Below are 21,766 nucleotides of genomic sequence, written 5' to 3' on the forward strand. Positions count from 1 at the left end.
GTCTATCTACATGTAACTACGTCTATTTACATGTAACTACGTCTATCTACATGTAACTACGTCTATCTACATGTAACTACGTCTATCTACATGTAACTACGTCTGTCTACATGTAACTACGTCTGTCTACATGTAACTACGTCTATCTACATGTAACTACGTCTATCTACATGTAACTACGTCTGTCTACATGTAACTACGTCTGTCTACATGTAACTACGTCTGTCTACATGTAACTACGTCTAACTACATGTAACTACGTCTGTCTACATGTAACTACGTCTGTCTACATGTAACTACGTCTACATCTACACTACGTCTATCTACATGTAACTACGTCTATCTACATGTAACTACGTCTATCTACATGTAACTACGTCTGTCTACATGTAACTACGTCTATCTACATGTAACTACATCTATCTACATGTAACTACGTCTGTCTACATGTAACTACGTCTATCTACATGTAACTACGTCTGTCTACATGTAACTACGTCTATCTACATGTAACTACGTCTATTTACATGTAACTACGTCTATCTACATGTAACTACGTCTATCTACATGTAACTACGTCGTCTACATGTAACTACGTCTGTCTACATGTAACTACATCTATCTGCATGTAACTACGTCTATCTACGTGTAACTACGTCTATCTACATGTAACTACGTCTGTCTACATGTAACTACGTCTATTTACATGTAACTACGTCTGTCTACATGTAACTACGTCTATCTACATGTAACTACGTCTGTCTACATGTAACTACATCTATCTGCATGTAACTACGTCTATCTACGTGTAACTACGTCTATCTACATGTAACTACGTCTATCTACATGTAACTACGTCTATCTACATGTAACTACGTCTGTCTACATGTAACTACGTCTATCTACATGTAACTACGTCTGTCTACATGTAACTACGTCTATTTACATGTAACTACGTCGTCTACATGTAACTACGTCTGTCTACATGTAACTACGTCTGTCTACATGTAACTACGTCTATCTACATGTAACTACGTCTGTCTACATGTAACTACGTCTATCTACATGTAACTACGTCTGTCTACATGTAACTACGTCTATCTACGTGTAACTACGTCTATCTACGTGTAACTACGTCTATCTACATGTAACTACGTCTATCTACATGTAACTACGTCTATCTACATGTAACTACGTCTGTCTACATGTAACTACGTCTATCTACATGTAACTACGTCTGTCTACATGTAACTACGTCTATTTACATGTAACTACGTCGTCTACATGTAACTACGTCTGTCTACATGTAACTACGTCTGTCTACATGTAACTACGTCTATCTACATGTAACTACGTCTGTCTACATGTAACTACGTCTATCTACATGTAACTACGTCTGTCTACATGTAACTACGTCTATCTACATGTAACTACGTCTATCTACATGTAACTACGTCTGTCTACATGTAACTACGTCTATCTACATGTAACTACGTCTATTTACATGTAACTACGTCTATCTACATGTAACTACGTCTATCTACATGTAACTACGTCTATCTACATGTAACTACGTCTGTCTACATGTAACTACGTCTGTCTACATGTAACTACGTCTATCTACATGTAACTACGTCTATCTACATGTAACTACGTCTATCTACATGTAACTACGTCTGTCTACATGTAACTACGTCTGTCTACATGTAACTACGTCTAACTACATGTAACTACGTCTGTCTACATGTAACTACGTCTGTCTACATGTAACTACGTCTATCTACATGTAACTACGTCTATCTACATGTAACTACGTCTATCTACATGTAACTACGTCTATCTACATGTAACTACGTCTGTCTACATGTAACTACGTCTATCTACATGTAACTACATCTATCTACATGTAACTACGTCTGTCTACATGTAACTACGTCTGTCTACATGTAACTACGTCTATCTACATGTAACTACGTCTGTCTACATGTAACTACGTCTATCTACATGTAACTACGTCTATTTACATGTAACTACGTCTATCTACATGTAACTACGTCTGTCTACATGTAACTACGTCTATCTACATGTAACTACGTCGTCTACATGTAACTACGTCTGTCTACATGTAACTACATCTATCTGCATGTAACTACGTCTGTCTACATGTAACTACGTCTATTTACATGTAACTACGTCGTCTACATGTAACTACGTCTGTCTACATGTAACTACGTCTGTCTACATGTAACTACATCTATCTGCATGTAACTACGTCTATCTACATGTAACTACGTCTATCTACATGTAACTACGTCTGTCTACATGTAACTACGTCTATCTACATGTAACTACGTCTGTCTACATGTAACTACGTCTATTTACATGTAACTACGTCGTCTACATGTAACTACGTCTGTCTACATGTAACTACGTCTGTCTACATGTAACTACATCTATCTGCATGTAACTACGTCTGTCTACATGTAACTACGTCTATCTACATGTAACTACGTCTATCTACATGTAACTACGTCTGTCTACATGTAACTACGTCTATCTACATGTAACTACGTCTATTTACATGTAACTACGTCTATCTACATGTAACTACGTCTATCTACATGTAACTACGTCTATCTACATGTAACTACGTCTGTCTACATGTAACTACGTCTGTCTACATGTAACTACGTCTAACTACATGTAACTACGTCTGTCTACATGTAACTACGTCTATCTACATGTAACTACGTTTATCTACATGTAACTACGTCTATCTGCATGTAACTACGTCGTCTACGTCTAACTCTTTCATCTCTTAGAAAAGAAGCTCACAGGAAGCTAAGCTGCTCCATGATGTTCGCTGAGCTAGCTAGACACAAGATTTTGTGAAGAAAAAAAAAAGTCACTCACTTCCTGAATTATTGTTCGAAGGTGTTGACTAATCTAAAAGTCTGCAATATAGTGATGAACCATCTGATTCTTCTGAACTGAAGCCTCTCTGAGCTGCTCTTTGTTCTTGTAATGTCTGCGTAAACTACAGTATCTGTCATTAATTTATCTAATTAAACACATTGATATTTATATAATTAGCAAATCAATAAAACAGAAGAATGAAAGAGCAGGCAGAGCATGCACATTGATTTGATCGCTAACGGCCGCTGATCGCTAACGCCTCTGATTGCTAACCGCTAACGGCCGCTGATCGCTAACCGCTAACGGCCACTGATTGGTTAGCGGAGGATTTTGTTCTTATACCGACACCTTTAACGGAAATGAGGAAACATTTGCCCAAATGTCAATTTAAAATTTCAAATCTGTTCACATTTAAAGAGCCTCATTGTTTATTCTCATAACCCATGAACTGATCCGGGCGTCACTAACGTGTGTCTATGTCCAGGGATTCGGAGCAGTGAGAACCAGACCAAAAGACAAAGTCCTGTTTTCCAAACCAAAATGTTCTGGGATTATGGCAGGAAAATGACTTTAAGGTGGACTGACTTTTGTTCTCCAGCTCCTGTCTCTGTCAGGCTCAGTGCAAACTGCAGGTTGTGGGTTTGACCTCCATCATGTCCTCTGACAGACATCACTGAAGGCCCAGAACACCCGGTCAGGGTCTGATCTGGTTCCGGCCCGGTTCTGGCCCGACTCACTTTTCAGCTTCTCTTGATTTCGTCAAAAGTTAAAATGAAAGTCATCAGCTGCAGATCTAGAGAACATTTAATTTTTTAATATTAAATAATAGTAAAGTTAAAAACAGGAAGTCCAACCAGAGTCACTTCCTGTTACTGACCTTTGATCATCCATCCCAGTTTAACCAGTACCAAAGCACTTGAACCAGTGGTTCAGTCTAGTCCAACCCAGTTGAAGAGGGTTAAACCTGGACTGAACCAAACTGGTTGAGAAGCCAGTTTGGACTTACAGAAGCCAGTCCAAACTTTCTTCTGTAAGTAAACAAAGTAAAACCATTAAAAACCAGTCCGATCCAGACTGTAAACAGTTTTTACCAGTTACTCCAGTCCGACCAGCCAATCCTGACCAGAACCTTTCTAAGTCAAAGGCACAAAGCAGCAATAAAGGCTGACCGGAGACGGACTAGAACCGCACTGGAACCAGACTGATTTCAGTGCAGTTCCGGTTCCAGTCAGGCTCCAGTCAGGGCCCGGTCCGGTTCTGATCTGGCGCCCTCTACACCAGTGGCGCCCAGTGCAGAGAGCCGATGGCCAGCAGCGCCTGGCAGGCGGCCGAGTCGAGCCAGACGGACTCCACCAGGCTGAAGTGCAGGAATCCGAGCGCGAAGCCGCAGCCGACGTCAGACAGGTGATGCTTCCCCAGCAGGACCCGGGACACGCCCACCAGGAAGGCCCACAGGTACAGCAGGATCCGGAGGGGCACCTGACGGGCAAAGGTCGGCAGGGGTCAGCTCCGACGAGATGCAGGCGACGACCGGCGGCGGCCACTCACCGCCAGCACCAAGTGGTTCAGCAGGAAACGGGACACCATGACGGCCCGGCTGGCGTGGGCGGCGGGGAACGAGTACGCGTCCAGGGCGACGCGGTCCAGGAACCCTGGGGGGGCGTCCCACGGCCCGCGGCGCTGCACCAGCTTCTGGACGCCCGCCACGGTCATCAGGTCCAAGAGCAGGGCTGGGGAATGAGGGCCAAAGGTCAGCAGAGACAGACAGGTCAAAGGTCAGCAGAGACAGACAGGTCAAAGGTCAGCAGACTCACCAAGCAGCAGGTTGACCAGGACTTCCTGTCCCGCCAGCGTGTTGCTGCGCCACAAGCAGAGCATCGTCCCGCAGAGCCAGGGAAGCGCGTGTCCAGAGAAGGCCAGCAGGGCCACCATGGGGCGCAGCGGGGCCCCAGGCCCATGGGCCCCCGCACACACACCCAGACGCCTGGACAGGCTGATGTCGATGGCGAGCAGCGAGTTGACGGCGATGCCGCGGAAGGACGGGTTCAGCTGCATGCAATCCTGCTCGGGCCAGCGGGACCCGTCCTTCGGAACCCCGTCTCCTGATGGGGCCCCTTCAGAGGAGTCCCTGGACCCCCTGGGTACACAGAGGGACAGACGTAAAGGACTGTTGATGAGAACTTTGTCAAATCGTCCTGGTAACCACATTCCTACATCTCCATGACGAGATGGCGGAGCCTCTTACCCCAGCAGCTCTTACCTCGCTGTGGCGTCGTCCTGCTGACTCGGTCGTCTGCTGGCGGTTCTCCTGGACGCTCCGGACCGCCCCTCCCCAGTGGAGGTTTCTCTGCGGATCGGCTGGTTCAGGGACATGAACTCCGGACGGTTCAGGATGTTATTCCGGTCCCTGGGCCGGTTCCGGGTCTGGCTGCCGGGCATGGTGGCACTGCAGTGTCGGACCGGGACAGAACCGGTCCGACTCAAAGAAGCTCTGCTATAAATACACCTGCTGGTCTCTTTCTGCTGCTGTCAGCTGCTCAGTGTGAGACTGTGTGTGTGTGTGTGTGTGTGTGTGTGTGTGTGTTAGTGTGTGTGTGTTAGTGTGTGTGTGTGTGTGTGTTAGTGTGTGTGTGTTAGTGTGTGTGTGTTAGTGTGTGTGTGTTAGTGTGTGTGTGTTAGTGTGTTAGTGTGTTAGTGTGTGTGTGTTAGTGTGTGTGTGTGTGTGTGTGTTAGTGTGTGTGTGTTAGTGTGTGTGTGTTAGTGTGTGTGTGTGTTAGTGTGTTAGTGTGTTGGTGTGTGTGTTAGTGTGTGTGTGTGTTAGTGTGTGTGTGTGTTAGTGTGTGTGTGTGTTAGTGTGTGTGTGTGTGTTAGTGTGTTAGTGTGTGTGTGTGTTAGTGTGTGTGTGTGTGTGTGTTAGTGTGTGTGTGTGTTAGTGTGTGTGTGTGTTAGTGTGTGTGTTGGTGTGTGTGTGTTAGTGTGTGTGTGTGTTTGTGTGTGTGTGTGTGTGCCTGCCGCGGTTCCGAGTTCAGTCTTGCACATGTTGATCCACTCCCAGGTACCGTCTACATAACAGGCGTGTTCTGGAGCAGGGACTGGTCTCAGGTCAGTGTGACAGAAACCAGGACACCCAGTACTCAGAACCATTAATGGACTAGTGTCTGTACTGGTTTTTCACCATCTGCCTGTATGCTGTCTGGAAGGATGATCCTGACACAGAGATCATATCTCTGAGTTCAGGTTGGGCTCCTTGCAGCTTCTCGCTGTCCTGCTGCAAAACCGCAACAGAGGATTATGGGTACTGTAGTCAAACAGGAGCAGTGCTTTCTCCATGTTTGTAGAAATGTTCCAATTACTAAAACTGACACGTCCTTAATAAACCGTGTTTGTGTTTTATTCACTCAAGACTCTAAGTAGGCTCTAAAATCATGAAGGTTCTCCACATTAGGGTACCCAGACACTGCCGAGGTCCAGGTTAAGGGTAGTCTGCCTCGGCCTGGTCTGCCCTGGGATGAGTTTCAGCTGCAGCCTATTGTTTGTCTCCAGCAATCGCTGGCCAAGAAGGTTCTCCAGTCAGAAACAGAACTGAGTTACAGTACTCTCTCTACCCAAGGTAGAGGAGGGGATCCTTTCTTTCTAGCTGAATGGCGGAACTGGGATCGTACTTTAATATTGACCAGTTAGTTAGTTCAGCCGAGCAATAGTTTTTGGTTTTGTCCTCATGTCTATTTCTATTCTTTCCGTTGATGCCAAGAATCAACCCAAAGTAAAAGCAGTATTTTTATACTGCTGTAGTAATGATTATTATTTTATGCAGGAAAGCCATGCTTCACAAGCTGCTGCTTCGAGTTTTCTGTGGTAACAGGTGCAGCTGTTTTAGAGAGCAGATTAATTAAAGGGTCACTATGATGGATTAAACTCTGACTGGTTGATCTTGTTCTTTAATTATCAGTGACTATAATCGTAAAAACAGAAGCAGTTGCTTTTAACCATAGCAGAAAAATAATACATTTTCTCTCACTTCTTGATGTTAAAATCCTCAGATGAGTCTTAAATACATGGATGAACATAATCTGGACAGATGATCCTATGAGCCAAATATGAACTGATTTACATAAAAATCTGTGATCAATTATTTATAATCCATGTTTTAACCAAACCTCCAACACAGATTTATCAAACTTCTGGCAGGCAGAGATTTTGTTTCTACCTTTGATGGAAACTGACTAAAAATGACGTCGCCGAACGTCATGACGCTGGAAGGTTCTCCGCGCATGCGCTGAGCTCATTCAGGAAGTAAACAAGCCGCAGCGGCGTGAAGCGCGGAGCGTTTTCAGCCGGTAAGATTAAAGTTTAAGTTTATGGCCTTTGACCTCTTTAAATTTCATATCGTCGATGATCACCTGGTAACACGGACCCGGTTCTGGTGTCCTGGTTCCGGTCCGCTTGAACCCAGAGATGAAGGTTCGTTTGTTTCTACTGCGACATGTTGTGGATAAAATAAGCGACATGAATCAGCCTAAAGAGCACAATCTTAGTGTGTGTGTTAGTGTGTGTGTTAGTGTGTGTTTATTACTCTGGTGAGTAATAAATGTGAGTAATAAACATTTATTACTCACTAGAAACTGGAGTGTGGAAACGAGCTGCTCGGGTTTCTCTGGAGCATCAGCAGCTTCTTCACTAGTGATTAATCTGCTGGTTTCAGAAAGCCTCATACAGCTGAGGGTCAAAGTTCATTGGACCCCTAACCTTTTGCAACATCAGAACACCGGATCCACTGTTGACTTTACAGGCAGCGGTTTATTATTCGCTTGTGAAACTATTTATTAGGAGAAATCAACATGATGTCAGTCAGTTGGGTCACAAATTAACTGCAAACGCAATAAGGTCCAAAATCAACCATATGTGCCGCCAAACGGCAGCAGAACCAGTTCCTGAATCAGCCACGTGATTCGGCCCAAATTCGAGGCTTCAAAGGTCACATCCTGCTTCATCCTGGGGCGGTTCCAACCCACTAGAGCAGGGGAACTGAAGTTCTGCAGTGAGGCTGAAACCCGAGCAGATTATCAGAGAGCACCACTGAGGAAGTCCTTAGAGACAAGATCAAAAGGACCAGAACTGGATCGGGCTCAGTGGTACCTCAGACCGCTTGGTTCTGTATGGTACCGCTGATTCTGGTGCTGATCTTGTGACCTTTACTCCCAGGCATCATGGCGCCACCAGGTGAATCCCAGAGGAGAAGAAGGAAGGAGGAGGAGCTGAGCATTCATGGGAAGGATGGAGAGACTGAAGGTCAGAGGAGGAAGAGGAGAAGGTCAGCAGGTCAGCTGGAACATCTGGATCCGGTCAGTCTCAACCCTCCTGAGGAAGAGAAGCAGGTCTTCCTCAAGAGGAAGGCAAAGAAGAAGAGAGTCACAGGTGAGGAACAGGAGGTCGCTCTTCCTCCCACTGCTGACCTGATGCAGCAAGAAAAGAAGAAGAAGAAGAAGAGACGTGAGGTGGAACCTCCTGCTGCTGGTGACCTCAACACTCAGAAGAAGAAGAGGAAGAAGACAGAAGGGAGAGAAGAAGAAATGATCTGCCTTCCTCCTGATGGACCAACACATGACCACAAGAAGAAGAAGAAAAAGAAGATGATGACATCACAGCAGGAAGATGAAAACCACGTTTGCATCTCCATGACAACAATCTCTCCAGGCCAAGAGGAAGCTCTAGAAGCTGAGCGAACCAACCTCAGCAACAAGGAGAAAGAGAAGAAGAAGAACAAGAAGAAGAAGAGCAGCGGGACGGGCTCAACTCAGAAAGAGACGAAGAAGAAGAAGAATACAAAACCACAGAAGAAGAAAACGGAGCGAGGAGATCTGAGCTGCAGGCCAGAAGAAGGGTGAGAGTCAGCGTTTCTTCTTCTTCCAGAGGTAACAGGTTCTGGTTCTGGTTCCAGAGATAACTGGTTCTGGTTGTGGTTCTGGTTCCAGGGTGGACTGGGCTCTGGTGGAGGAGCTCCAGGACTATCTGCCCCACATCAGGAGGAAATGCCTCAACCAGATCAAGAAGATTTTGAGAAGTGACCTCCATCGCTTCAGGAAGTTCAAGCAGGAAGGTACCGGTTCTGGACCAGACGGGTTCTGCTCTTTGGACTCAAAGTCTCTGTGTTCTCCTCCAAGTCTCTCTCTTTGTCGTCCTCCAGGTGTTCCGGCCCGTTTGGGTCGGTTCTCTGTGCAGGAGAACCAGCAGATCAGGGAGAACATTTCGGACTTCCTGGTTCTGACCGGGATCGGTTCTGTGGAGAAGCTGCTGTTCCCTCAGAGGTTTGTGGAGGAGCAGGCGGCCATCAGGAGGCTGAAGAAGCAGCACGGCTTCATGGAGCGGATCGGTAGGACCGTCTGTCCCACGTCTGACCACCAGGGCGGTGGGCTGGGTTTGACCTTTAACCCTTTGTGCCCTCCAGCGGATGGAATCCCCCGGCCGTGTCACCAGGTCTACCTTCGGGCCTTGAAGATGTTTGATGAGAAGAACCATATGGGCAGGTGAGCCGCGGTTCTGTCGGACCCGCGGGGACCCGTGGTGGGCTCCCTGTAGAACTCGTTCTGACAATCTGTGGAACAGGTTCTCCAAGGAGGAGCTGGCGGCGCTGATCCGGTTCCATAATCTCTATGGCAACAACTGGAAGCTGATTTCACAGAAGATGGACCGCAGCGTCTACTCGCTGCAGAAACGCTTCGCTGCACTCGGTAGGATGTGACCTCTGACCCCAGGCCGCCCTCTGTGGCCTCCCTAGTCAATCACCTGACCTCCTCTCGGTCTCCAGCTGTGGAACAAGGCGCCTGGACCGGCGAGGAGGAGCGGCGGCTGAAGCTGGCGGTCCGGGAGCGGCTGGCGAGCCGGGCCGGTCCCGATGGTTCCAGTTTGAGCCGAAACCAGCTGAGCCAAAGTCTTCCATGGGGGAAGATCAGCCAGGAGGTCGGGACCCGGTCCTGGATCCAGTGCCGCGGCAAGTGGTCGGTTTGCATTGAGTCCCGGTTCTGGTTCTGGTTCTGCCCTACAGTCGGCCTCGTAACCAGACTCTGTATGTTGCAGGTTCTTCCTCCTGGATCGTCGCATGACGTTTTACGGAAACGTCTTCAACAGAGGAGCAGAGGGCTACGAGGCCAAAATCTGCCTTATCAGCACGTAAGTTCACCGAAAGGTCGGAGGTCAGAAACCTAAATGGCTTCGATGACATCATGAGAATGAAGCTGCTGACATCAGCAGTTTAAATGTTGCGCCAGTCGGACTCTGACTCCGCCCGTCTCTCTCAGGTTATACGACATGTCGGTGGACGACATCGCCGACGTCGACTGGGAGAAGGTCGCTGCAGCTGTGGGGTGAGGTCAAAGGTCAAACAGCTGGAGAGGCTGAGAGTGTTTCTGCCAACTGTAGTATTAGATGGTACTGACTAGTATTAGATGGTACTGATTATAGTATTAGATGATACTGACTAGTATTAGATGGTACTGACTAGTATTAGATGGTACTGACTAGTATTAAATGGTACTGACTAGTATTAGATGGTACTGATTATAGTATTAGATGGTACTGACTAGTATTAGATGGTACTGATTATAGTATTTAGATGGTACTGACTAGTATTAGATGGTACTGACTGTAGTATTAGATGGTACTGACTGCAGTATTAGATGGTACTGACTAGTATTAGATGGTACTGATTATAGTATTAGATGATACTGACTAGTATTAGATGGTACTGATTGTAGTATTAGATGGTATTGACTAGTATTACATGATACTGACTAGAATTAGATGGTAATGACTAGTATTAAATGATACTGACTAGTATTAAATGATACTGACTAGTATTAGATGGTACTGACTGTAGTATTAGATGGTACTGATTGTAGTATTAGATGGTACTGACTAGTATTAGATGATACTGACTAGTATTAGATGGTACTGACTAGTATTAGATGGTACTGATTATAGTATTAGATGATACTGACTAGTATTAGATGGTACTGACTAGTATTAGATGGTACTGATTGTAGTATTAGATGGTATTGACTAGTATTAGATGATACTGACTAGTATTAGATGATACTGACTGTAGTATTATATGGTACTGATTGTAGTATTAGATGGTACTGACTAATATTAGTCAGTACCATCTAATACTACTGACTAGTATTAGATGGTACTGACTAGTATTAAATGATACTGACTAGTATTAAATGATACTGACTAGTATTAGATGGTACTGACTGTAGTATTAGATGGTACTGACTAGTATTAGATGGTACTGACTGTAGTATTAGATGGTACTGATTGTAGTATTAGATGGTACTGACTGTAGTATTAGATGGTACTGATTGTAGTATTAGATGGTACTGACTGTAGTATTAGATGGTACTGATTGTAGTATTAGATGGTACTGACTAGTATTAGATGGTACTGACTAGTATTAGATGGTACTGACTAGTATTAAATGATACTGACTAGTATTAGATGGTACTGATTGTAGTATTAGATGGTACTGACTAGTATTAGATGGTACTGACTAGTATTAGATGGTACTGACTGTAGTATTAGATGGTACTGACTAGTATTAGATGGTACTGACTGTAGTATTAGATGGTACTGATTGTAGTATTAGATGGTACTGACTGTAGTATTAGATGGTACTGACTGTAGTATTAGATGGTACTGACTGTAGTATTAGATGGTACTGATTGTAGTATTAGATGGTACTGACTAGTATTAGATGGTACTGACTAGTATTAGATGGTACTGACTAGTATTAAATGATACTGACTAGTATTAGATGGTACTGATTGTAGTATTAGATGGTACTGACTAGTATTAGATGGTACTGACTAGTATTAGATGGTACTGACTGTAGTATTAGATGGTACTGACTGTAGTATTAGATGGTACTGACTAGTATTAGATGGTACTGACTAGTATTAGATGGTACTGACTGTAGTATTAGATGGTACTGACTAGTATTAGATGGTACTGACTAGTATTAGATGGTACTGACTGTAGTATTAGATGGTACTGACTAGTATTAGATGGTATTGACTAGTATTAGATGATACTGACTAGTATTAGATGATACTGACTGTAGTATTATATGGTACTGATTGTAGTATTAGATGGTACTGACTAATATTAGTCAGTACCATCTAATACTACTGACTAGTATTAGATGGTACTGACTAGTATTAAATGATACTGACTAGTATTAAATGATACTGACTAGTATTAGATGGTACTGACTGTAGTATTAGATGGTACTGACTAGTATTAGATGGTACTGACTGTAGTATTAGATGGTACTGATTGTAGTATTAGATGGTACTGACTGTAGTATTACATGGTACTGACTAGTATTAGATGGTACTGACTGTAGTATTAGATGGTACTGATTGTAGTATTAGATGGTACTGATTGTAATATTAGATGGTACTGAATGTAGTATTAGATGGTACTGATTGTAGTATTAGATGGTACTGACTAGTATTAGATGGTACTGACTGTAGTATTAGATGGTACTGATTGTAGTATTAGATGGTACTGACTAGTATTAGATGGTACTGACTAGTATTAGATGGTACTGACTGTAGTATTAGATGGTACTGACTGTAGTATTAGATGGTACTGACTAGTATTAAATGGTACTGACTAGTATTAGATGGTACTGACTAGTATTAGATGGTACTGACTGTAGTATTAGATGGTACTGACTGTAGTATTAGATGGTACTGACTAGTATTAGATGGTACTGACTAGTATTAGATGGTACTGACAAGTATTAAATGGTACTGACTAGTATTAGATGGTACTGACTGTAGTATTAGATGGTACTGACTAGTATTAAATGATACTGACTAGTATTAGATGGTACTGACTGTAGTATTAGATGGTACTGACTAGTATTAGATGGTACTGACTGTAGTATTACATGGTACTGACTAGTATTAAATGGTACTGACTAGTATTAAATGGTACTGACTGTAGTATTAGATGGTACTGACTAGTATTAGATGGTACTGACTAGTATTAGATGGTACTGACTGTAGTATTAGATGGTACTGACTAGTATTAGATGGTACTGACTAGTATTAGATGGTACTGACTGTAGTATTACATGGTACTGACTAGTATTAAATGGTACTGACTAGTATTAAATGGTACTGACTGTAGTATTAGATGGTACTGACTGTAGTATTAGATGGTACTGACTAGTATTAGATGGTACTGACCAGTATTAGATGGTACTGACTGTAGTATTAGATGGTACTGACTAGTATTTCATGGTACAGACTGTAGTATTAGATGGTACTGACTAGTATTAGATGGTACTGACTAGTATTAGATGGTACTGACTGTAGTATTAGATGGTACTGACTAGTATTAGATGGTACTGACTGTAGTATTAGATGGTACTGACTAGTATTAGATGGTACTGACTAGTATTAGATGGTACTGACTGTAGTATTAGATGGTACTGACTAGTATTAAATGGTACTGACTAGTATTAGATGGTACTGACTAGTATTAGATGGTACTGACTGTAGTATTAGATGGTACTGACTAGTATTAGATGGTACTGACTAGTATTAGATGGTACTGACTGTAGTATTAGATGGTACTGACTAGTATTAAATGGTACTGACTAGTATTAGATGGTACTGACTAGTATTAGATGGTACTGACTAGTATTAAATGGTACTGACTAGTATTAGATGGTACTGACTGTAGTATTAGATGGTACTGACTAGTATTAGATGGTACTGACTGTAGTATTAGATGGTACTGACTAGTATTAGATGGTACTGACTAGTATTAGATGGTACTGACTGTAGTATTACATGGTACTGACTAGTATTAAATGATACTGACTAGTATTAGATGGTACTGACTGTAGTATTAGATGGTACTGACTGTAGTATTAGATGGTACTGACTGTAGTATTAGATGGTACTGACTAGTATTAGATGGTACTGACTAGTATTAGATGGTACTCACCAGTATTAGATGGTACTGACTGTAGTATTAGATGGTACTGACTAGTATTAGATGGTACTGACTGTAGTATTAGATGGTACTGACTAGTATTACATGGTACAGACTGTAGTATTAGATGGTACTGACTAGTATTAAATGATACTGACTAGTATTAGATGGTACTGACTAGTATTAGATGGTACTGACTAGTATTAAATGATACTGACTAGTATTAGATGGTACTGACTAGTATTAGATGGTACTGACCAGTATTAGATGGTACTGACTAGTATTAGATGGTACTGACTAGTATTAGATGGTACTGACTGTAGTATTAGATGGTACTGACTAGTATTAAATGGTACTGACTAGTATTAGATGGTACTGACTAGTATTAAATGGTACTGACTAGTATTATATGGTACTGACTAGTATTAGATGGTACTGACTGTAGTATTAGATGGTACTGACTGTAGTATTAGATGGTACTGACTAGTATTAGATGGTACTGACTGTAGTATTAGATGGTACTGACTGTAGTATTAGATGGTACTGACTAGTATTAGATGGTACTGACTGTAGTATTAGATGATACTGACTGTAGTATTAGATGGTACTGACTGTAGTATTAGATGGTACTGACTGTAGTATTAGATGGTACTGACTAGTATTACATGGTACTGACTGTAGTATTAGATGGTACTGACTAGTATTAAATGGTACTGACTAGTATTAAATGATACTGACTAGTATTAGATGGTACTGACTAGTATTAGATGGTACTGACTAGTATTAGATGGTACTGACTGTAGTATTAGATGGTACTGACTAGTATTTCATGGTACAGACTGTATTATTAGATGGTACTGTCTAGTATTAAATGGTACTGACTAGTATTAGATGGTACTGACTAGTATTAAATGGTACTGACTAGTATTATATGGTACTGACTAGTATTAGATGGTACTGACTGTAGTATTAGATGGTACTGACTGTAGTATTAGATGGTACTGACTAGTATTAGATGGTACTGACTGTAGTATTAGATGGTACTGACTGTAGTATTAGATGGTACTGACTGTAGTATTAGATGGTACTGACTGTAGTATTAGATGGTACTGACTAGTATTAGATGGTACTGACTAGTATTAGATGATACTGACTGTAGTATTAGATGGTACTGACTGTAGTATTAGATGGTACTGACTAGTATTACATGGTACAGACTGTAGTATTAGATGGTACTGACTAGTATTAAATGGTACTGACTAGTATTAAATGATACTGACTAGTATTAGATGGTACTGACTAGTATTAGATGGTACTGACTAGTATTAAATGATACTGACTAGTATTAGATGGTACTGACTGTAGTATTAGATGGTACTGACTAGTATTAGATGGTACTGACTAGTATTAGATGGTACTGACTGTAGTATTAGATGGTACTGACTAGTATTAAATGGTACTGACTAGTATTAGATGGTACTGACTAGTATTAAATGGTACTGACTAGTATTATATGGTACTGACTAGTATTAGATGGTACTGACTGTAGTATTAGATGGTACTGACTAGTATTACATGGTACAGACTGTAGTATTAGATGGTACTGACTAGTATTAAATGGTACTGACTAGTATTAAATGATACTGACTAGTATTAGATGGTACTGACTAGTATTAGATGGTACTGACTAGTATTAAATGATACTGACTAGTATTAGATGGTACTGACTAGTATTAGATGGTACTGACTAGTATTAGATGGTACTGACCAGTATTAGATGGTACTGACTAGTATTAGATGGTACTGACTAGTATTAAATGGTACTGACTAGTATTATATGGTACTGACTAGTATTAGATGTTACTGACTGTAGTATTAGATGGTACTGACTAGTATTAGATGGTACTGACTGTAGTATTAGATTGTACTGACTAGTATTAGATGGTACTGACTAGTATTAGATGGTACTGACTGTAGTATTAGATGGTACTGACTGTAGTATTAGATGGTACTGACTAGTATTAGATGGTACTGACTGTAGTATTAGATGGTACTGACTAGTATTAGATGGTACTGACTAGTATTTAATGGTACTGACTAGTATTAGATGGTACTGACTAGTATTAAATGGTACTGACTAGTATTAGATGGTACTGACTGTAGTATTAGATGGTACTGACTAGTATTTAATGGTACTGACTAGTATTTAATGGTACTGACTAGTATTTAATGGTACTGACTAGTATTAGATGGTACTGACTAGTATTAAATGGTACTGACTAGTATTAAATGGTACTGACTGTAGTATTAGATGGTACTGACTAGTATTAGATGGTACTGACTGTAGTATTAGATGGTACTGACTAGTATTAGATGGTACTGACTAGTATTTAATGGTACTGACTAGTATTAGATGGTACTGACTAGTATTAGATGGTACTGACTAGTATTAGATGGTACTGACTAGTATTAAATGGTACTGACTAGTATTAAATGGTACTGACTATAGTACTGCTTGCAGTGATGTGACCCCATGGAGCGTCCAGCGAATGTTCAGCAGGCTTAAACAACGTAAAGTTCCACATTCCCACTTGTTGTCTTTTGGAGGTGAGTGAGGCCTGATTTTTATTGATTTTTACTGATTTCTATAGATCAATATTCATTTCTATTGATCCCACTGTGGAACAATGTAAACAATTCTGTTTAAAGTCCATATTTTCTAATTGGATCGTTGTTATTAAACACTACAGTTTTCTATGGAGGTTATTACAGTGCTGTCTGATTAAGAGATTTTCTCTCAGGGTTGTAATAATCAGTTCAGTAAACTCATTAAAAAAGGTCAGAGAGCACAGAGTTATGGCAGGTTCTGATGTTCCTTCACATATCGACACAAAGCAGAGTGGGAAAGACTGCAGACTCTGTTCATGATGCCAACCCAGCCTAAGCTAGTACGGCAGGCTGCTATCAGGCTAAGCTAGTACGGCAGGCTGCTATCAGGCTAAGCTAGTACGGCAGGCTGCTATCAGGCTAAGCTAGTAAGGCAGACTGCTATCAGGCTAAGCTAGTACGGCAGACTGCTATCAGGCTAAGCTAGTACGGCAGGCTGCTATCAGGCTAAGCTAGTACGGCAGGCTGCTATCAGGCTAAGCTAGTACGGCAGACTGCTATCAGGCTAAGCTAGTACGGCAGACTGCTATCAGGCTAAGCTAGTAGGGTAGGCTGCTATCAGGCTAAGCTAGTACGGCAGGCTGCTATCAGGCTAGTAAGGCAGACTGCTATCAGGCTAAGCTAGTACGGCAGACTGCTATCAGGCTAAGCTAGTACGGCAGACTGCTATCAGGCTAAGCTAGTAAGGCAGACTGCTATCAGGCTAAGCTAGTACGGCAGACTGCTATCAGGCTAAGCTAGTACGGCAGACTGCTATCAGGCTAAGCTAGTACGGCAGACTGCTATCAGGCTAAGCTAGTACGGCAGGCTGCTATCAGGCTAAGCTAGTACGGCAGACTGCTATCAGGCTAAGCTAGTACGCCAGGCTGGTATCAGGCTAAGCTAGTACGGCAGACTGCTATCAGGCTAAGCTAGTACGGCAGGCTGCTATCAGGCTAAGCTAGTACGGCAGACTGCTATCAGGCTAAGCTAGTACGGCAGACTGCTATCAGGCTAAGCTAGTACGGCAGACTGCTATCAGGCTAATCTAGTAAGGCAGACTGCTATCAGGCTAAGCTAGTACGGCAGGCTGCTATCAGGCTAAGCTAGTACGGCAGACTGCTATCAGGCTAAGCTAGTACGGCAGACTGCTATCAGGCTAAGCTAGTACGGCAGACTGCTATCAGGCTAAGCTAGTAAGGCAGACTGCTATCAGGCTAAGCTAGTAAGGCAGACTGCTATCAGGCTAAGCTAGTACGGCAGGCTGCTATCAGGCTAAGCTAGTACGGCAGGCTGCTATCAGGCTAAGCTAGTACGGCAGACTGCTATCAGGCTAAGCTAGTAAGGCAGACTGCTATCAGGCTAAGCTAGTACGGCAGGCTGCTATCAGGCTAAGCTAGTACGGCAGACTGCTATCAGGCTAAGCTAGTACGGCAGGCTGCTATCAGGCTAAGCTAGTACGGCAGGCTGCTATCAGGCTAAGCTAGTACGGCAGGGTGCTATCAGGCTACGGCCCCCAGTATTGTGAATTTTGAAGTGCCCTCTGTAATGATCTTATCAGGATTTAACGCTAAATCAGATAAAAATTTTAAATATGATCTTAAAACTGAGAGCTGATGCTCTGGTGGATGATGCCAAACCTACTAAAGACATTTTAGTGCTTTGCAACCAGGATGAGAAAAACTAAGAGTTAGATGTTAAAAAGAGCTAGTGGTAAGAAATGTAGAGGAAACGTGTAGCTCGCTTTTCCTCTGAAGGTCTTTCTTCAAGGTGTCAGAGTCAAGGGGGTTGATATGTACGCAGGTGTGCTTTGCAGAGGTTCTGACCAACAGGAAGGATGTTCTTACGCGTTCCCTTTCCCTCTGACCTTAGAGATTGTCGACTTCCTGTACCACCGAGTGGTTCCTGTCCTGCAGAAGCGACTGAGGTCTTTGGACGGGTCGGCGGAGCTACAGGACCGCTGCAGCCAGGACAGGTACCAGCTGTCGGACATCTTTAACTCAGACCTGGAAGACGACAGTGAGATGGACGACATCTGACCTCCAATCAGAATACAGGGATTATTTGAAAGCCCCACGTCATCTGTGAGTGGGATGGGCTGCAATCATGGACAGGAAGTGGACTGTTGGATGCTTTTATTTTGGAATCTTGCATATGCTGACCAGATTTGACTGTTTTTAACTTTGTTTTAAATCAGTTTGACAGCTGAGCTGACTGAGCGTCATTATCTTTCTACTTCCACTAAATGATGATCAATAAATACATCAGAAACACTTTCAGATCAGCTGCCTCTAATGAAAAACATGACGACTGCAGGAAACGACGATGCGTCTCCCTGGCGACTGCGCAGCCTGCAGCAGGGCATTGTGGGAGCTGTAGTTCACTTGTCGCCGATGGCCTGCAGGCTGCTCGTCCGCTTCATGATGTTCGGAACGAACAGCAGTCCCGACGCTCGCTCGATAGTTTCTATGGGAACCAGGAAACGCTCCAGAGGAAGCTTGTCATCCACCGGCTGGTTGGGTAAGACGTAGGAGCGGAGCTCCACCCCCCGGCCGTCCGCCTGCTCCAGAATCAGCACCTGGAGATCGGGGCCAGGTGGGCTCAGAACACAGGCAGGTAGCTGATGACATCATCACACGGTCCAGTCTTACCTTGAAGAAGTGAGTCGGCACGGCGACATGGTTCCGTCCAATCACCTGGTACCTGACGTAGAGCTTCCCGTCGTCTTCCTGCCTGTAAAACAAATCACACCTGGAGTCTAAGCTCCGCCCCCTAACTACAAAAGAACAGTTTACCTGGGCAGGTAGAGCGGGCCGGTGCACACGTAGACGTTGAGGTATTGTTTGGTCAGATTGCGGCAGAGCTTCTCCAGGTTGTTCCAGGTGTTCTGGTTCAGGTGAGGGTTCTGCAGAAGCAGGTGGAGAAAATTAAATAGACCTGACCAATCAGAGGCTCCGGTGGGCGGGACGTAAATGCAAGGCTGAGTCCAAACAAGACGATGTGATTGGTTCATTCTGGGTCAGAACCTGGTCAGTGAGAGAGTGGAACCACAGACACCTGGGCAGGTGAATCCTGTTCTGTTCTCCAACCTGCTTTCCCATCGGTTATTGATTAGATTATTGATCATATCGACCCCACAGGACGTCGTCCTTCCTGTCTCCTGACTGGTCCTCAGTGGTCTACGTGTACACACCCAGACTGTAACCTGAGTCAGGTGTGTTTTACCTGTGGAGCCACATTGCTCAGGTAGAAGGTGTCCTCCATGGCCTTTTGACTCCACTTGTGATTGGCTGCAGCTGCCAGGTGACCCCTGTCGAAGCCACTCCCCCTATAGTCTGCGTTCGTGGCTCTGTGGAAGACGTGGACGCTGCCGATGAAACGCGTCGCAGGTTAAACTCCATCCACCCGCCCGACTCACCTGCCTGCACAACCTCTACTCACCTGTCGTCCTCTTTGAACTCACAGCACTTCCTGTCTGACGGCCCAGTCAGGGAGGCGGGGTTCAGCCTCTCAATTACCCAGGATGCCGTGCGTGTGCGAGGATCGTACGATGTGACGTAGGACTCTCTGGACCGGACGTTGGCCAGTGAGGGGAAGCCATATTTCATCACAGCTCCAGAGTTACCTGGACTCACCTGGACTCAACCAAACAGACCAGTCAGTGGGATGGTGGAACCAGAACCGTCGACCGGTTCTGGTTCTGTCAGAGTGGACTGCTTAGGTTAATATAACCCAGAGTTATCTCAGGGTGAAGCTAACATCGGGTTAGCTTAGCGATACATAATGCAACCCTTCCAGGTTCGGTTTAGAGGCTTTTTTTCCTGAATGAATCCGGGATCCAACCTGCTGTGGGTCAGAACCACATGTTACCATAGCAACAAGGTGAACTGAAAACTAATGATTTTAAACAAATTGTTGCAAAAAGATTTAACTGTTTATGGAAGAATATTAAGTTTATGGTAAAGTTCTTTATGTCCAACAGTTAAAACTGGAAATAAAAATCATTTCATTTAGGAAAGATAAAAATCACAATTGCAGTAAAGAGCATGAAGATGTTCTTGACTTTGTTGTTAAAGGCTTTTAAAGTTAAACAACAGCAGAAACTCATTTATTTATCATATCGTGAAAATTTCCTGTTGTGATTTTAATGCTAAAACGTTTCATCAGCTTTGCTAACAGCCAGTAAAAGTATTTTCTAACATCTGTATGAATAACAGCTGATTTACAGAAAGGATCAATAAATATCTGACTCATTTCCAACATTCAGATGGTTGTGGCCTGCCCCCTTCTGGCGGATAAAGTTATTACATTTGGTGCTTTTATTTTGAATGAACAAGATAATTTCATTCATAATTTTATTGATCTTTATTTAGAAATTGATCAGTAAAAATGAGTCACCAGGATAATTATTGGAACAATTTGCAATTAATCTAAATATCTTAATATTATTGCACATATTCATAAATGTAGAATCTCCGTAGAATGAATTGTATCTTCTGATAGGAAGTATTGATCAGCCTGTCATGTGTAGTTTGATTATCGATTAACCTGCTGGATTTAAAGTAGTTCTGATTCAGGACTCAGACTAAACCCAAAGGTTCTTGATAAATGGGTCGGAACCGGGTCACGAGCCTCGCACAGACACAGCGGTTCACTCACGGCGAGTTCGGAGGCCCGGACGGTCAGATTCTCCGGTACCGGGAGGACCGGAACCCACCCCAACAGCCCGGCTTGTGGCTCCTCCTCAGCCCGGCCTCGCCTGCTCAGCAGGCGGCTCACTGCGGCTCCGAACCCCGCTCCCACCAACAGGGCGGTTCCGGTTCGGCCCAGGAGCTTCATGGTTCCGGTGGATCAGCTGACCCGAGTCCTTGTTGTACTGGCCCGGAGTTCAGTTTTGAACCAGAACCTCAAGCTTTGGGTCCAGGGGGCCCGTTTGAAGGTTGCGCTTATAAACCAAGGTCACTTCCGGTGTCTGAGCTGACGTCACCTGGGGTTCGCATCATTTCTCCACCAGCGGAGCCACCAAGATGGCGGAAGCGACAGATTGAGTTATTTTTTCACTGTTATTTACAAGATCACGTGGCATGTACATTCCTGGAGAAATCGAGTCTTACAGGCTTAAAGCACACATATTATTATAAGACAACAATAAAAAAGTTAAATTAGAAATAAATCAAATTTGTCAGACATCAAA

At 43.4% G+C, this 21,766-nt stretch overlaps 3 protein-coding genes across 6 annotated transcripts; 1 reads left to right on the top strand and 2 right to left on the bottom strand.

Annotated features, from left to right (window-relative positions):
- Positions 1 to 3,710: 3,710 nt before the first annotated feature.
- On the bottom strand, positions 3,711 to 5,367 carry LOC129365991 (inactive phospholipid phosphatase 7-like). The gene is made up of 4 exons (XM_055039573.1): positions 5,177 to 5,367; positions 4,731 to 5,053; positions 4,465 to 4,646; positions 3,711 to 4,395 (listed from the first exon to the last, which is right to left on the bottom strand). Exons 1-4 carry the CDS (start codon positions 5,353 to 5,355, stop codon positions 4,189 to 4,191), a joined length of 891 nt encoding a protein of 296 aa, XP_054895548.1. The 5' UTR covers positions 5,356 to 5,367; the 3' UTR covers positions 3,711 to 4,188.
- A 13-nt stretch (positions 5,368 to 5,380) lies between these two features.
- LOC129365989 (transcription termination factor 1-like) lies at positions 5,381 to 18,845 on the top strand. 4 transcript variants are annotated; one of them, XM_055039571.1, is made up of 11 exons: positions 5,381 to 5,458; positions 8,119 to 8,797; positions 8,889 to 9,013; positions 9,101 to 9,286; positions 9,362 to 9,440; positions 9,520 to 9,644; positions 9,722 to 9,911; positions 9,991 to 10,083; positions 10,212 to 10,277; positions 16,448 to 16,533; positions 18,445 to 18,845. In XM_055039571.1, the coding sequence occupies exons 2-11, from the start codon at positions 8,124 to 8,126 to the stop codon at positions 18,609 to 18,611; spliced, it is 1,791 nt and encodes a 596-aa protein (XP_054895546.1). In that variant the 5' UTR covers positions 5,381 to 5,458; positions 8,119 to 8,123; the 3' UTR covers positions 18,612 to 18,845. The 4 variants fall into 4 exon arrangements, with proteins under 4 accessions (XP_054895546.1, XP_054895545.1, XP_054895544.1 ...); XM_055039570.1 differs by lacking the exon at positions 5,381 to 5,458 and adding an exon at positions 5,908 to 6,018; XM_055039569.1 differs by lacking the exon at positions 5,381 to 5,458 and adding an exon at positions 7,142 to 7,253.
- On the bottom strand, positions 18,693 to 21,555 carry endog (endonuclease G). The gene is made up of 6 exons (XM_055039572.1): positions 21,232 to 21,555; positions 20,014 to 20,207; positions 19,798 to 19,939; positions 19,368 to 19,477; positions 19,224 to 19,305; positions 18,693 to 19,150 (listed from the first exon to the last, which is right to left on the bottom strand). Exons 1-6 carry the CDS (start codon positions 21,409 to 21,411, stop codon positions 18,953 to 18,955), a joined length of 906 nt encoding a protein of 301 aa, XP_054895547.1. The 5' UTR covers positions 21,412 to 21,555; the 3' UTR covers positions 18,693 to 18,952.
- Positions 21,556 to 21,766: the final 211 nt, after the last annotated feature.

Source organism: Poeciliopsis prolifica, unplaced genomic scaffold (assembly GCF_027474105.1).
Source record: "Poeciliopsis prolifica strain line A6 unplaced genomic scaffold, Auburn_PproV2 SCAFFOLD014, whole genome shotgun sequence".
Classification (NCBI taxonomy): Eukaryota; Metazoa; Chordata; class Actinopteri; order Cyprinodontiformes; family Poeciliidae; genus Poeciliopsis; species Poeciliopsis prolifica.